The 12,649-nt window shown below is 30.3% G+C and overlaps 1 protein-coding gene across 2 annotated transcripts; it reads right to left on the reverse strand.

The window, feature by feature from the left end:
* Window positions 1-4,657: 4,657 nt before the first annotated feature.
* On the reverse strand, window positions 4,658-11,779 carry LOC101504126 (rRNA (cytosine-C(5))-methyltransferase NOP2C). 2 transcript variants are annotated; one of them, XM_004491261.4, is made up of 12 exons: window positions 11,492-11,778; window positions 11,085-11,400; window positions 10,525-10,672; window positions 9,439-9,576; window positions 8,722-8,784; window positions 7,755-7,876; window positions 7,434-7,668; window positions 6,676-6,887; window positions 6,119-6,219; window positions 5,679-5,760; window positions 5,389-5,450; window positions 4,658-5,158 (listed from the first exon to the last, which is right to left on the reverse strand). In XM_004491261.4, exons 1-12 carry the CDS (start codon window positions 11,737-11,739, stop codon window positions 5,044-5,046), a joined length of 1,842 nt encoding a protein of 613 aa, XP_004491318.1. In that variant the 5' UTR covers window positions 11,740-11,778; the 3' UTR covers window positions 4,658-5,043. The 2 variants fall into 2 exon arrangements, 1 of the variants encoding a protein (XP_004491318.1); XR_003471663.2 differs by lacking the exon at window positions 4,658-5,158 and having other exon boundaries at window positions 5,391-5,450; window positions 6,115-6,219; window positions 11,492-11,779.
* Between the last annotated feature and the right edge of the window lie 870 nt (window positions 11,780-12,649).

Here is a 12,649-nt window from a genome sequence, read left to right on the forward strand (position 1 = left end):
ATATATATATATATAAATTTAGGATGAAGGGATAGTGCTACAATTCAAGGTAGGGGATAACAATATATGAGTTGGGAACTAAACAATGGTGTTTATTTCTTTGACATGCTCGCTATATTATTATTATTATTATTATTATAGACTTATCAAAAAATGTTTAACGTGGGATCTTACTATTTTTAGTAAAACCAACATTTATAATAATAAAAATTAAAGAACGAATATAATATTTATGAAAAATATATTTTATGTTTGTAATAAGATAATAATTTATTTATTTTTGATATATGTAAATGTTTTCACTGTTAATCCTTGTTTAAAATCAGCAAAATAGAAATATAAAATTCTCTCAATTTTTAAATAAACTTATATAATTTTTAAAGATTTTAATTTCAATAATCATAAAAATATAAATTGTTTTTTAAATATTTAAAACAAAGAACATCATGAACTACTAATTTCATAAGACAATATATGAAGTCTTAACATTTTTCAAGTACCATCTTGATTTGGCTATGCTTAATTACTTTTCCTTTTTTGCTACGACGAATTGACTTTCTTTATTTTTCTAATTCTTTAATCCATGTACGGAAATACAACTTGCATATCCTGATTTGTACGTACTAAGAAAAAGTCCAATAAAACAATACGTCAATAAGGGTTGACATTAATAAAATCAATACAATTTTTATTTATTAAAAAAGTCAATACAGCTTTATAACTATATTAATTACTATATGCGCATTTTGTGTAATGAAAATTAAACCACTCAAGCATGTAATTGATATAATTATTCTAACCTCACGCGACAAAGAATAAATTAGTTTTATTTCATCCAACTGATATATAAATATATAAACATAATTACATGAGAGAGCATGCTCTCTATATATAAAGCAAAAAGGCAAAAATAGAAGAATTAATATTGAGATATGGAAGAAACTAAAAAGAAAATGAACGAAACTAACAAAGGGTATGTTCCAATTCTAGTAGGCAATGGGGAAAAAGAAGAAATGGAGAAATTTTGGGTTAGCATCAAATTGATTCACCATCCCAAAATTGTTGAATTGCTAGAAGAGTATGCTAAAGAGTACCCAGATTATAAAGGTGTTCTTAGAATAAAATGTGATGTAGAGAGCTTCAAAGCCATTATTGCTAACATATCCAATACAAAGCCATCAACTTGTATAACCTCAAGACTAAATTGTTTTTTTTGGTCTTATTTGTGTCTTCTTCTTTAGAGCTTTATTTATTCAAATGGTTTACAAGGACATGATTGTGTTGGATGTAATTACTTTTACAGGTTTAGTAGTGTTCAAATTGATGGTAGTGAGGAAAACACAAAAATGGTGGAAAATGATTCGAAGTTTGATGACAATGAAATGGAACTTGACAAAAAGGAAATAATTTAAAGACCAAAGAAAGGGATTTGAATTTTTTGGAAAGAGACACGAAAATTACAAGACATAGGAAGAAGAATAAAATGCTTAAAGAAGAATTGATGAGGACTAAGATGTCTTAAAATTGTTTGTGTTGGAAACTTTGTTTTTGTTTGGGTTGGTCAACGGTTGTAGAATGAAATTGAGGTATGTTGGTTCTTTGTATTGGTGTCATGTAATTATTTAATGTATTAATTTTAGTTTGGTGCCAATGTAATGATATAGTTTAGGGTGTCAACTAATGTTCTAGTTTGGTTTCAAATTTAATGTTTCGGTTTTGTTATTGATAGTTTAAGTATGTTTAAAATTTGTCCATTTTGATTAAATGACATAATAACGCATTGATTAATAAGACATTAATTGATACAATATTATATAAAAAATTTGTCATAGATTAAGGTGAATTAAATTATAAGATTCCAAAATCATGAAGTACCAAAATGAAGTCGTTACATAATGAAGTTCCAAAATAAATTGATGATCTCCTTGTGACAAGTAGTGGTTGATGTCTCAGTCTCTTAACATGTTGTGATGTTGGTTGGCCAGTTGGTGCTGATGCATTATTTGAAAAGTCCATGTAACATATGATTTTCGTAATATATAATATTTTTAAGTTACACATCCTCTATTAATTTTAAAAATATAATAACTAAATATTGACCACGAATATTCATCAAATTAAAAAAAAAAATTGAACTAAATTCAATTTCAAAAGCTAGAAAAATTCTTATCAACGGCGTATTTGTTGAAACCTATACTTATTCTAAAACACCCAAAAAATTAGTCTCAAAACCCATGTTTACTCCAAAATACCAAATTGATTTTTTACGTTTGTCAAAAGCAATGTTTCTTCTCTAAAATTGTGCAAAATCAATGATGATGATGATGATAATAATAATAATAATAATAATAATAATAATAATAATAATAATAATAATAATTTTAAAAAAAATTGTGCAACATCATTAAATTTAAATTTTTATTTTCTACAAAAAAATGAAATTGGACTTTATGTGAGCTGTTATTTAAGAAAGCATTATTTCTTCTATAAATAAAATACCAGCATAAAGTATATAGAGAAAATAGAAATAACACATGCATAAGTCACGAGTTGCATTTCTCGAAAATGACAACCATTACATGATACCTTATTGCATCAAACAATGATGTGTAGAATGAAATATATACACGTAACAACATATATTTAGTAAATAGGGCAATAAAGCATATTCACCATTGCATAGCAACACCACAAAAACCATACCTAAGATTGATGATGTTGGCCAAATAATGGAGCCATTTCCTTAGCCTACGGGAAAAGAAAAAAAAAATAAAAAAAAATAAAAAAAAATAAAAACGTGAACCACTTAACCTTTAAAATGGTGCTAACAACTTCTTGTCACTTCCTGTGATTAATTAGTGCCGTATTCTAATAGATAAGCACATTTACACCTAAATTTAGAACCTTCTCATCTTTTATCATTACCCTACGTACCCACTTTGTGTTACCATTTGATTCCGCCATATTAGGTAAATGTAATTTTCATGACATGGTCCTTTTACATCATATTTTTTTGTATATAAATACGTTACATAATATATCCTATACATTAATTTTCATGTTGTTTATAAACCAATTAGTTGTGTTCAATTTTCTTTCATTTTGAGTCCAAAAAAAAAAATCTCTTTAATTTTTGTTCTTCTTTTTCCCTTTTCTTCCACTTCTATGGCTTCATGTGAAAACAATGATATGAGTTTAGTTGAAATGGATTTGGAGGCAATTGAAATTGATGAAAATCTCCTAAGAGAATTGCTAGAAGAAGAAGATGGCAAGGGTGGAAATGTTCATGATAATAAAGAATGCAAAGTAGAATCCATAGAAAAAAGCAATGTTAATAATCCTAACATGATAGATGAGGAGCAAGATGAGAAACAGCACAACTATGTTCATGAGTTTGAGTGGATAAATATGATGGATATAATGGAGCCAACAAATCCACTAGATGAAGTTATGACGATGAATTGGTTTTTAGATGACAATGTTGGGAAGTTAGATTTTGATTTTGGTTATGCTAATGGAGAATGTGACCCTCAATTTTGCGATGAGCGTTTCTCTAATAATAATAATGATTCGAGTTATGGTTGTTTGTAGAGAGATTATGATATTTAGATGCGTATCAAAGTTTAGCTACTAGTATTCGTCAAAAAATAAAAAAGTTTAGCAACTAGTAATATCGAGAATTAGAAGGGGAAGGAACAATAGCAAAAGTAGATGAAGTGTGAAATAATCTAATTTATAATTGGTAAATTAAAGAGCATAGTTGTAGCTTTAAGCTTTCACCAAATGATATCTTGATCTATAGTAATACTAATAACCATGTGGTGACCACCATATTATAAACAAATTGTGAATGTTCTAATTATATTTCGTCGTTTTATCACATTATGAAGTTATATTATGATTTTAATGAATGTAAATAAATATTTATATAAAACTTACTTATCAAAACATAATTAGATCTGCAACAAAAATAAAACATAATTGTTACAGTGAGATTTCGTTTTGTTTTTAATAAAATATCAAAGTATTGTATTTGTATTTCATTTTATAATCCAACATTGCTCTTTTATTATCTTCTATAATAAATGTATGGTTTTTCAAAATATTTTGCTAATTTAATAATCACTTGACTTTTAATTTTACAATTACAATTTTTTTGTTTACTTTTCTACAATTAAAATTAAAAAATTCAAACAGTTAATTGCTAGTCAAGTTTTTGACTATTAAGATAAAATAATTGACATTAGACAATTTTAAGGATTTTAACAAGATTGACTGACCCCTAATGTGTGTTCAGTCCTAAAACTGGTTTTAAAATGACATCATTCAAAAGTTGATTGAAAATTTGAAATCAAATTAGAGTAAATTGAAATTAACATTTTAAGAAAATTGATTAAAATTTTTGAAATTAAGTTTAAAAAGATTGATTGAAAAATTAACATGAACAAAGCAAGACTAAATGATAAGTTTTGAAATCAAATTACGAATCACAAGTCACAATACTAAAATTCTAAAATGTGCCTAACTGTGACATCACCAAATTCAAGCAACTGAACTCTAATCAACTCGAAGGAAAAAAGAAATAGAGAAAAAAGAAAAAAGAAAGAGCCCAAGAGCAGCCTAATGGAGAGCGTATATTTTGATAGGAAAATCAAAATAATGAAAAGCAGAGTGAAACTATTAATTAATACAATAATGCACAAGGTTTTACATGACAATCCATGCGTAGATAAGTAAAAGGAGAACGACGATTATAACCAAAATCCTCATATTTTAGAACCAAACTTGTGTCTTACCAGTTACCAAATATATTTCAATAATCTTTTATCTCAAGGTAAAACCAGGTGTTACAATTAAATTACCTCAAATTTAGTAGCCATACTCATGCTTTTTTAATTTGTCATTAATATATTTCCGAATGGACGAATGTGAAGCTCCCTAGACTGTTGTCAGAGGCCAATTTAAAAACTTAATGGCTTGCTTCCTTCTAAAGAAATTCTTAGAGCAAACATTGATCCAAGCTAACTATCTCCCATATAGCAATCAGATATCTTTAGAGCCGACAGCAAACTTAGCAATGAAGAATCCAATTGTATCAAGGGGAGATGATGGGTCAAATCTCTGAACAAGGTTTTCCTCACCAGGGCGTAACCATTCGCTGTAGATCAAAACAAGATATTGTGGAGCCAAAAATCGACATAGAAATAAGTTAGTTTTTGGTAAGAAGAGATAAAAGCTGTATACTTCAAAACTACATCAAATATTGTTAGTCAAATTTCAAACAACACAGCATCATCAAAGGTGTATCTCTGTGTGTGTGTGTGTGTGTGTGTGAGAGAGAGAGAGAGAGGGAGAGAGGTTGATGGACAAATGAAATAAGGTACTTACTCTACATATCCATCAGGAAACTCACAGCTACCAACAAGACCGGGTCCTCCAATTTTCGGGTGCTGGAATAAATGAACAAGTCGTGTGAGTACAGGCAAACCAAACATCAACAATTTGTTTGAATAAAATAATTTCTTATTTTGTAAAATTTTCTAAGTAGAGCCAATTTTAGCGCAAATAGATATATCAATCCAATTTTATAAGACAGTAATTTAGCCTTAGAATTTTAGAAGCCTAATCAATTGAAAAAATAAAATGGGAAATTGAGGTGGTAAAAGTTAGCATCAAACCTGTGGTGCCAATGACAGATATTTGTATTTATCCAAAGCATATCGAACTAATGCTTCATTCTCACCAGGATTAATCGTACAACTATTCAAGATAAGCATCAAATGATCAGTTTTACAGAAACATCACAAAATAAAAATGAAAAAGAGAAAAAAGCTTATAAAGACTCCATCCACATATAGCACATTGGTTTGAGTGCAGCATATTGACAACATACAATAAACCCCTAGATAATTAAAAAACAAATATGCTTAAATATTGTATGATAATTAATCCTAAATCTTGTGCACTAAGAAACAAGAATTCAGAAATCCAAAGATGGTACAGGTGAATCCAATAAAACTACTGTTAAAGATACGTGACTGCAGATTATGATAGAAAACTCTTGTAAAAAGGTTAAGCATGCATAGATCAATGTGATCAACAGAATGTACATACTTACGTGGAATAGACTATGACACCACCAGGTCGAACTAATTGAACAGCTTGGTCAAACATCTTTCTTTGGTATTTGGCGTGGTTTCTCAATGATTCAATTGTTTCCTATCATAAACAAGGCATTGCAGGTTACTTATCTTTTCTTAAAAATAATTATTATTTTTCTGTTTTTCTTTTGGCGTTTAAATTTTTATTCCTATCACGAAAAATAAAAAATAAATAAACCTCCTAATAGAGATGATTTTTTTTAGAAAATCCAAATAGAGATGATGACTACACATTACACTGGCCAATCCAGGTTCTAACATGTTGATACACTTCTACATCCTATAGACGATTTCAGGTTTATGCGAAGATATAAGCGTTATGGAACGGGATTTAGTAGTTGACTGTTATACATGCTATATATCAAGTCAAAAATGAGGAGTCAACTCCTACTGGAAGATAAGCAGGTCCCTGTTTGCTATCTATATTTGCATCATTGCATAAAAATTATCTGAGTGTGTGAGTGTAAATTCAAGTAAATGCACGGTAAATTTCAATGAACAAATCTACTTCTACCTGTCCAGCAAATAAACGAGGCCTTAAACCAAGGGCAGAACAGGGAGCATCAAGAAGAACTCTATCAAAACTGTCAGGATCAAAACCTTTTGAAATATCACCCCTACCACCCCCGCTCTGATTTCTACCAGGTCCATTTCGGGCTCTTCGCATGCTCTTCCTGATCTCAGCTTTGCTGAGATAAGCTCCTTCCTGTGCCTTTTCACCTTTACCTGATTATTTAAAAATATATCCAAAAACTGTTGATAGAGAAACACCATTCAAGTCTATATAACCATAAAACGTGAAAGAAGACCATGTACATGCAAGAAGCCATAAATTGCTAATGCATTAAGTGCTTCATCTTCGTCTTTTTCTGTACACAATAAAATACGGAGACAGAAAATTCTGGAAAGATATACTCTCTATGTCTCATTATAAGTGCCTTCTTTCAAATATTTGTCTCAAATTATTTGTTACTTTAGAATAACCATGCAATATTTATTAACTTTTTCCTAAAATACACTCATTTTATTTAAATAACTAAGTCTCTACTCTTACTTTCGACCACTCCAATTAATGTGGTATTTTATTCTTAACACGTAATTTCACTAAAAACATCAACATAACTAATCATTTTCTTAATAAGTATACATTACCTTGAATGACACTTATAATGAGACGAATGGAGTCTTAATTAGAGTCTTTAATGTTTTCTCTCATGTGTAAATGCACAGCAAAATCAGCAAGTAGCAAGTGCGGGAATAGAACTTACCCACCATTTTCCTCCAGAGTCTCAGTTTCAAAACTCTCCGTAACAAGAGGTGACATTTTTTCTAATTGCAAATTTGGCGACACTTGATTTTTCACACCATTGGTGGCATTATTACAGCATGGATCAGTAAAAGTATCTACTACACCATTTCTTCGAGAAACAGATTTAAGAGCGTCTAACCTAAATGCTTTTATGCAACTCAAGCCCAATTCAGCTGCCAATTTCTGAATATCCAGCACCTAGACAACCGTCAAAATTTGGTATGTTGAGAAACCATGAACTTATCACAAATCTACAAGATTCAAATAGAGTTTGGAATTTCCACCTTATTATGAGATCTATCAGTTGCAATGACCTCTCCTCTATCCTTCATAAGTGTTGCAATTGCAGTTGTTTTCCCTCCTGGTGCAGCACACATGTCTAGTATTCGTTCGCCCATTTGTGGATCTGAATATCAAAAAATAATCTATATAAAGGAATTCAGACAAAAACTTATGAAGAGATGAGAGGGTAACAAATCCTCCTTAACATAAGAACAAACACAACAGAAAAAACTAAAAATAAATAAAGGCCCAAAGTCCAACACTAATGTCTACTATTAACATTTAGTTTTAACTTTCATCCATATCGATTTAAAATGTCCTTGATATAGAAGTTGAAGTAATTTGTGAAGATACGAAGAAGAAAACAAAACAAACAGAAAATATTGAAAAGAAATGAATAACTGAATAAGTAAACAGAACTATCTATGTTTACCTTTTCAAAACCTAAAATTAAAATCATTGTCAATACATACTTTTCATATAGTCTGAGTGACTAGCAAGCTTAATAGGAAATAAACTTTTGATCAAGAGTTCAATATTATTTTCATGATTCAAGTAAATGGAAAAGAAATCAGACAAATTAAAACTACAAAGGTATATTGGCTCAAAAGATCACTATAATCTCTATACAAAACTGACGTACAAACTGTTCGCCCACTAAATGGCCATGTGTTCAGGTCCTTATGAATGCCAGAAAAACATTATCTAATGTACAAATTCAACTTCTCATAGTTGTTTAATCTGGAGTATTTGCTGAAGATCTCTCTAACCCACATGAAAGCCCGAAAAGCACTGTCATATGTGAGTTCAAATTCAACTTCTCAAAGTTGTGTTTTAATCTGGAGAATTTACCGAAGGATAATAATAGAATATACTACAATAGCATTTACAGCCAAGGAAAACAAATAGAAAATCTTAGTAAATCATACCAACGGAAGGAAATCAGAAATGAGACTGTAACTTATGTACCTAAAACATGAGCAGCAATGATGCTTGGCAGGTTTTGAAGAAATATTTCTCCCTCAAGCACATCTGGAAAACCAAAAGCAAACAAAATAGAGTAGCCATCCACATGCATTCAAAGCTCTTTTTTTACTCATCAAAGCTCTTAACAAATACATTTTACAAAACTTTTAAATATATAAGGAGGGAAAAGATGTTGCTACTAAGGAAATGCACGAAAGCATGCTAAAATAAACAGAATGAGACCCTCTTTATACAGAGTAAAAAAGTTAGGTTTGGGAAACAAGATGTTGCTTCACAGCAAAATTTATTAAGAAACAAATAAAAAAAGAAAGCTATGCTAAACCTGTCTCTACACCAATTATATGTTACAAGTTAAATTCCATAAAATTCAAGCTAATTCATCTGCAGCCAAAAAACATTAAAATGTACGCCAACCATACTTCAACATCTTACCCAGTTTAGAACAACCATAAGACTGAAGATGGAAACAATAAAAAAGATATATATTGAAATAAACAATCGTATGTATACTAAAAAGAAATAAAGAAAAATGAATACAATTTTTAGAGGATTAGTTATATGTTAAACTGCTGAAGTATTCAGAATTGCTTGAACACAAACATAATTGCAAAATGTAAAGTGATGATAGAAAGACTAACATAATCAGTTTGGCCAAAACCAGCGACATAATATCCCATATAAATAAACGATGAAACTTACTGTGAAACGAATGAAGTTCATATACTCTATCCTTCATATCAATACCAACTCCTTCAGAAACACGGAACATTCCAGCCCTTGACAACATTGCAGTGCCTTGGCCAATATATAGCCCATTTCGTTCAAAATAATATGGATCTGTACAACAAAAGAAACTAAGAAATGAAATCGATCATATTTCAAAAAGTTTATTCAACGTCTCAAACAGAAGCAATTATCCACTAAAACAAGCCATTGTATTTATAAGCAAAACATGTTTACAGAAGTTCTAAAAACAAATATCTACTTATGTTATAGACTATTTAAAGCTAAGTTTTGTCAATAAAAAAAAAAGTTAAGGGGAAAAAAGTTACAATGTCTGTTTGAAAATACAACCCCATCACCTCAATGACCATATTCATGACCACATCTGCCAGCATATAAATCCAGTTAATAAAAAACTTTTCAACAAGCACTTGTTGGAAAATAAAATTGAAATAATCCTAAAACAATTATGAGTATTTTAACTAGTACCCCCTCCATTTCTTTTAACGGGCGCTTTGTAGAAGAAGTTTGTTCCTAATTTATTTGTTGTTTTCAAAGTTCAATGCAACAGTAACTATTGTTTGTCAATAATACCCTTGTACCCTTAATTACTTATTGCAAACTGAGAAATAGGTGGAATGAGATAATAAATAATTATGTATTAAAGGAAAAAGACAAACAATTCCATCAAAATTAATTGATTTTCTTGGTATGTGCAAATAACCTTAAAACGACAACTAACAAGGAATGGAGCTAGTAGTTTGTTATATTAGTTACAATGAGCTCCTACATCTGGACACTTTCCGAAAGCTCTCTCGTATAACTTTTCAATAACAACTACACACTTATAAGGGCTTATGTTTTTTAGTTAAGTTAAGAATTATATACTTATCTCAGTTAAACCTATAAGCCAAAATCTTATTCAAGCTCAGCAGTAAACAATTATGCTTTTGCTACTTTGCAGGTTATAAAACTCCATATTAGAGTACCAAGTACACAAGACAAGTAACTATACCGAATTATCTACAGAATTCAGTCATAAATACACTTGCTAGTAAGTACCTGTCTCAGATCCTTGAAGAACCGTACCACGTGTCATACCAGCACTCCATCCCCCATCTGAACCCTGCTGCTCTACAGAAACGGAGACAGCAACTGTATCTCCTTTCTCAACATGACCACTGCAAGCCAATATACCAGGAACATATACCTAAACAGAAAAAGACTAACATAAGGTCCATTCAGAAAAACAGCTTAATTAAGTGCTTATAGGATGACCGTTTATCACATATGCACTTTTACATAAGCCATTTCAATAGTGAATAATAAAATATAGTAAATTATTTTCGTACGGTAGAAGTTGTTTTTATAAACTATTCTAGATAGCTTATCGGAAATAGCTTACAACAACTTATGGATATGTCATAAGATATTTTCATAAGTTCTCTCAATAAGTCTATCAAGCACTTATATCAGTAGATAAGTCAATCCAAAGTGTTTATATCAGTAGATAACCGTGTATAAGTCAATCCAAACACAGTCATCATCAGAAACAAATCAATCACAGATAAACACTAAAATCCCTAAATTAAAGATAACAAAAAAACCCAATCAAATCCAACCTGAGCTCCTCGAAGAACAGCTTCAGCACACTTCCTACTAACAATAACCTCTTTAGGAGCTACATTACCGTAATCAATCCGGTGCGGTCCAGAACCCCAAACAAACACAACATAATCAAGTCCAGGGATCCGACACTTGAAAAACAAACCAGAATCAGAATTCAAACCCTCCTTCAAGGGATTCGGCACGTCATCACCGTCTTCAGAATCAGTAGCATTCGATGATGGCTTCACGAGCGAACGTAGCTTCTCAATAACAGCGTCACTATCAGAACGAAGAGTGTTAACGCGAATACACGAATATCGAGAAGGTCTACTGCAAAATCAAGTTAGATAAGATAATTAAAATTCAATTAAGCATACAAAAAATGGAATTACGGTTGGAATTTAGGGGGAGTGTTGAGTACGTTAATGCGGTGGAGATGAGGGAGAAGTGATCGGCGCCGTAAGCTTTGTTGAAGTAGTTGTGAAGTTGAGGGTTCCAGTGGAGGGTTGGATTGTAGGAATATCGTTGGGGAGAATGGTCGGAAGAAGGTTGCATGGTTTCGTGAAATGTAGCGGTGGCGGTTATCGAATTTGATGAGTTAGTTGTTGTTTGGTGAATGGTTCTGCTTCTGCAACTGGTGAGGATGATGAAGTCCCTCGCTTTCTTCATTCAAACATTAGGGCTTCAAACCAGATATTATGACTCTCTTTATTTCCAACATTTTTGGTAAAAAGAAAATGTTAAATATGATTTTATAAATTTTATGGTCATTTTTAGTCTATAAATTATTTTTTGTTGTCACTTTCATCAAATAAATATTTTCCAGTCTCTAATTATAAATAAAAGTTATTAAATAAATTTGACATATTTAATTTAAAATTAAGTAGAGTATGTAAAATTATAAAACATTTGGATATATTATATGACTTCTTTAAGATTATAGACAGTAAAAAAATATGTCACGGACATAAAACCCGTAGTTTGACAAGTAAAATAAATAAATATTTCAGTATTTGTTAATAGAGGTAGAGATAGATACAATAGTATCTATATTCATAAATATTTATATCTATTAATAAACTAATAAAACTTTTATGTTATAGTGCTTTGTTTTTTGTTACAAATGTTGTTGTGCATTTTATTAATGTATTTTATATTTTTTAGATTTAAATACACCGATTATCTCTAATTTTATTTTATACATGATTTTAGTTCTTCAATTTTTAATTTCCTATTCTATAAATTTCAAACATTTTGCCTATCTCTCAATTTTGACCAAAGTTTTGATGGTGTGGCAATATTTAGATGACATGCACATAATTAGATTGTCAATATAGAAGTTATGTCATAATTTCTTATGTTCATAGATGCAAGATTGGTGGTCCTCCATCTATATCTATAAGCTCTAAATGATGAGTGACTAATACATGAGATGTGAGCAGGTTAGTTTATGTGATTGTTAATGAAGATGTTTCATTTTTTTTTTCTTATAATATAATAAAATGAGACAGTATTTGTTAGTTTTTTTCTTCTTCTTAATTATTCAATGTTATCTAAATTGGCTAATTCTGAAGTATAT

This window comes from Cicer arietinum, chromosome 2, assembly GCF_000331145.2.
Source record: "Cicer arietinum cultivar CDC Frontier isolate Library 1 chromosome 2, Cicar.CDCFrontier_v2.0, whole genome shotgun sequence".
Lineage (NCBI taxonomy): Eukaryota > Viridiplantae > Streptophyta > Magnoliopsida > Fabales > Fabaceae > Cicer > Cicer arietinum.

Coding starts and splice junctions, on each gene's coding strand:
- LOC101504126 (XM_004491261.4), bottom strand. CDS start 11,739: ATGAAGAAAGCGAGGGACTTCATCATCCTCACCAGTTGCAGAAGCAGA. Junction 7,669..7,754: donor CTGATAGATCTCATAATAAG/GTGGAAATTCCA, acceptor ACGGTTGTCTAG/GTGCTGGATATTCAGAAATT. Junction 6,220..6,675: donor CTCGTTTATTTGCTGGACAG/GTAGAAGTAGAT, acceptor TGTTTATGATAG/GAAACAATTGAATCATTGAG.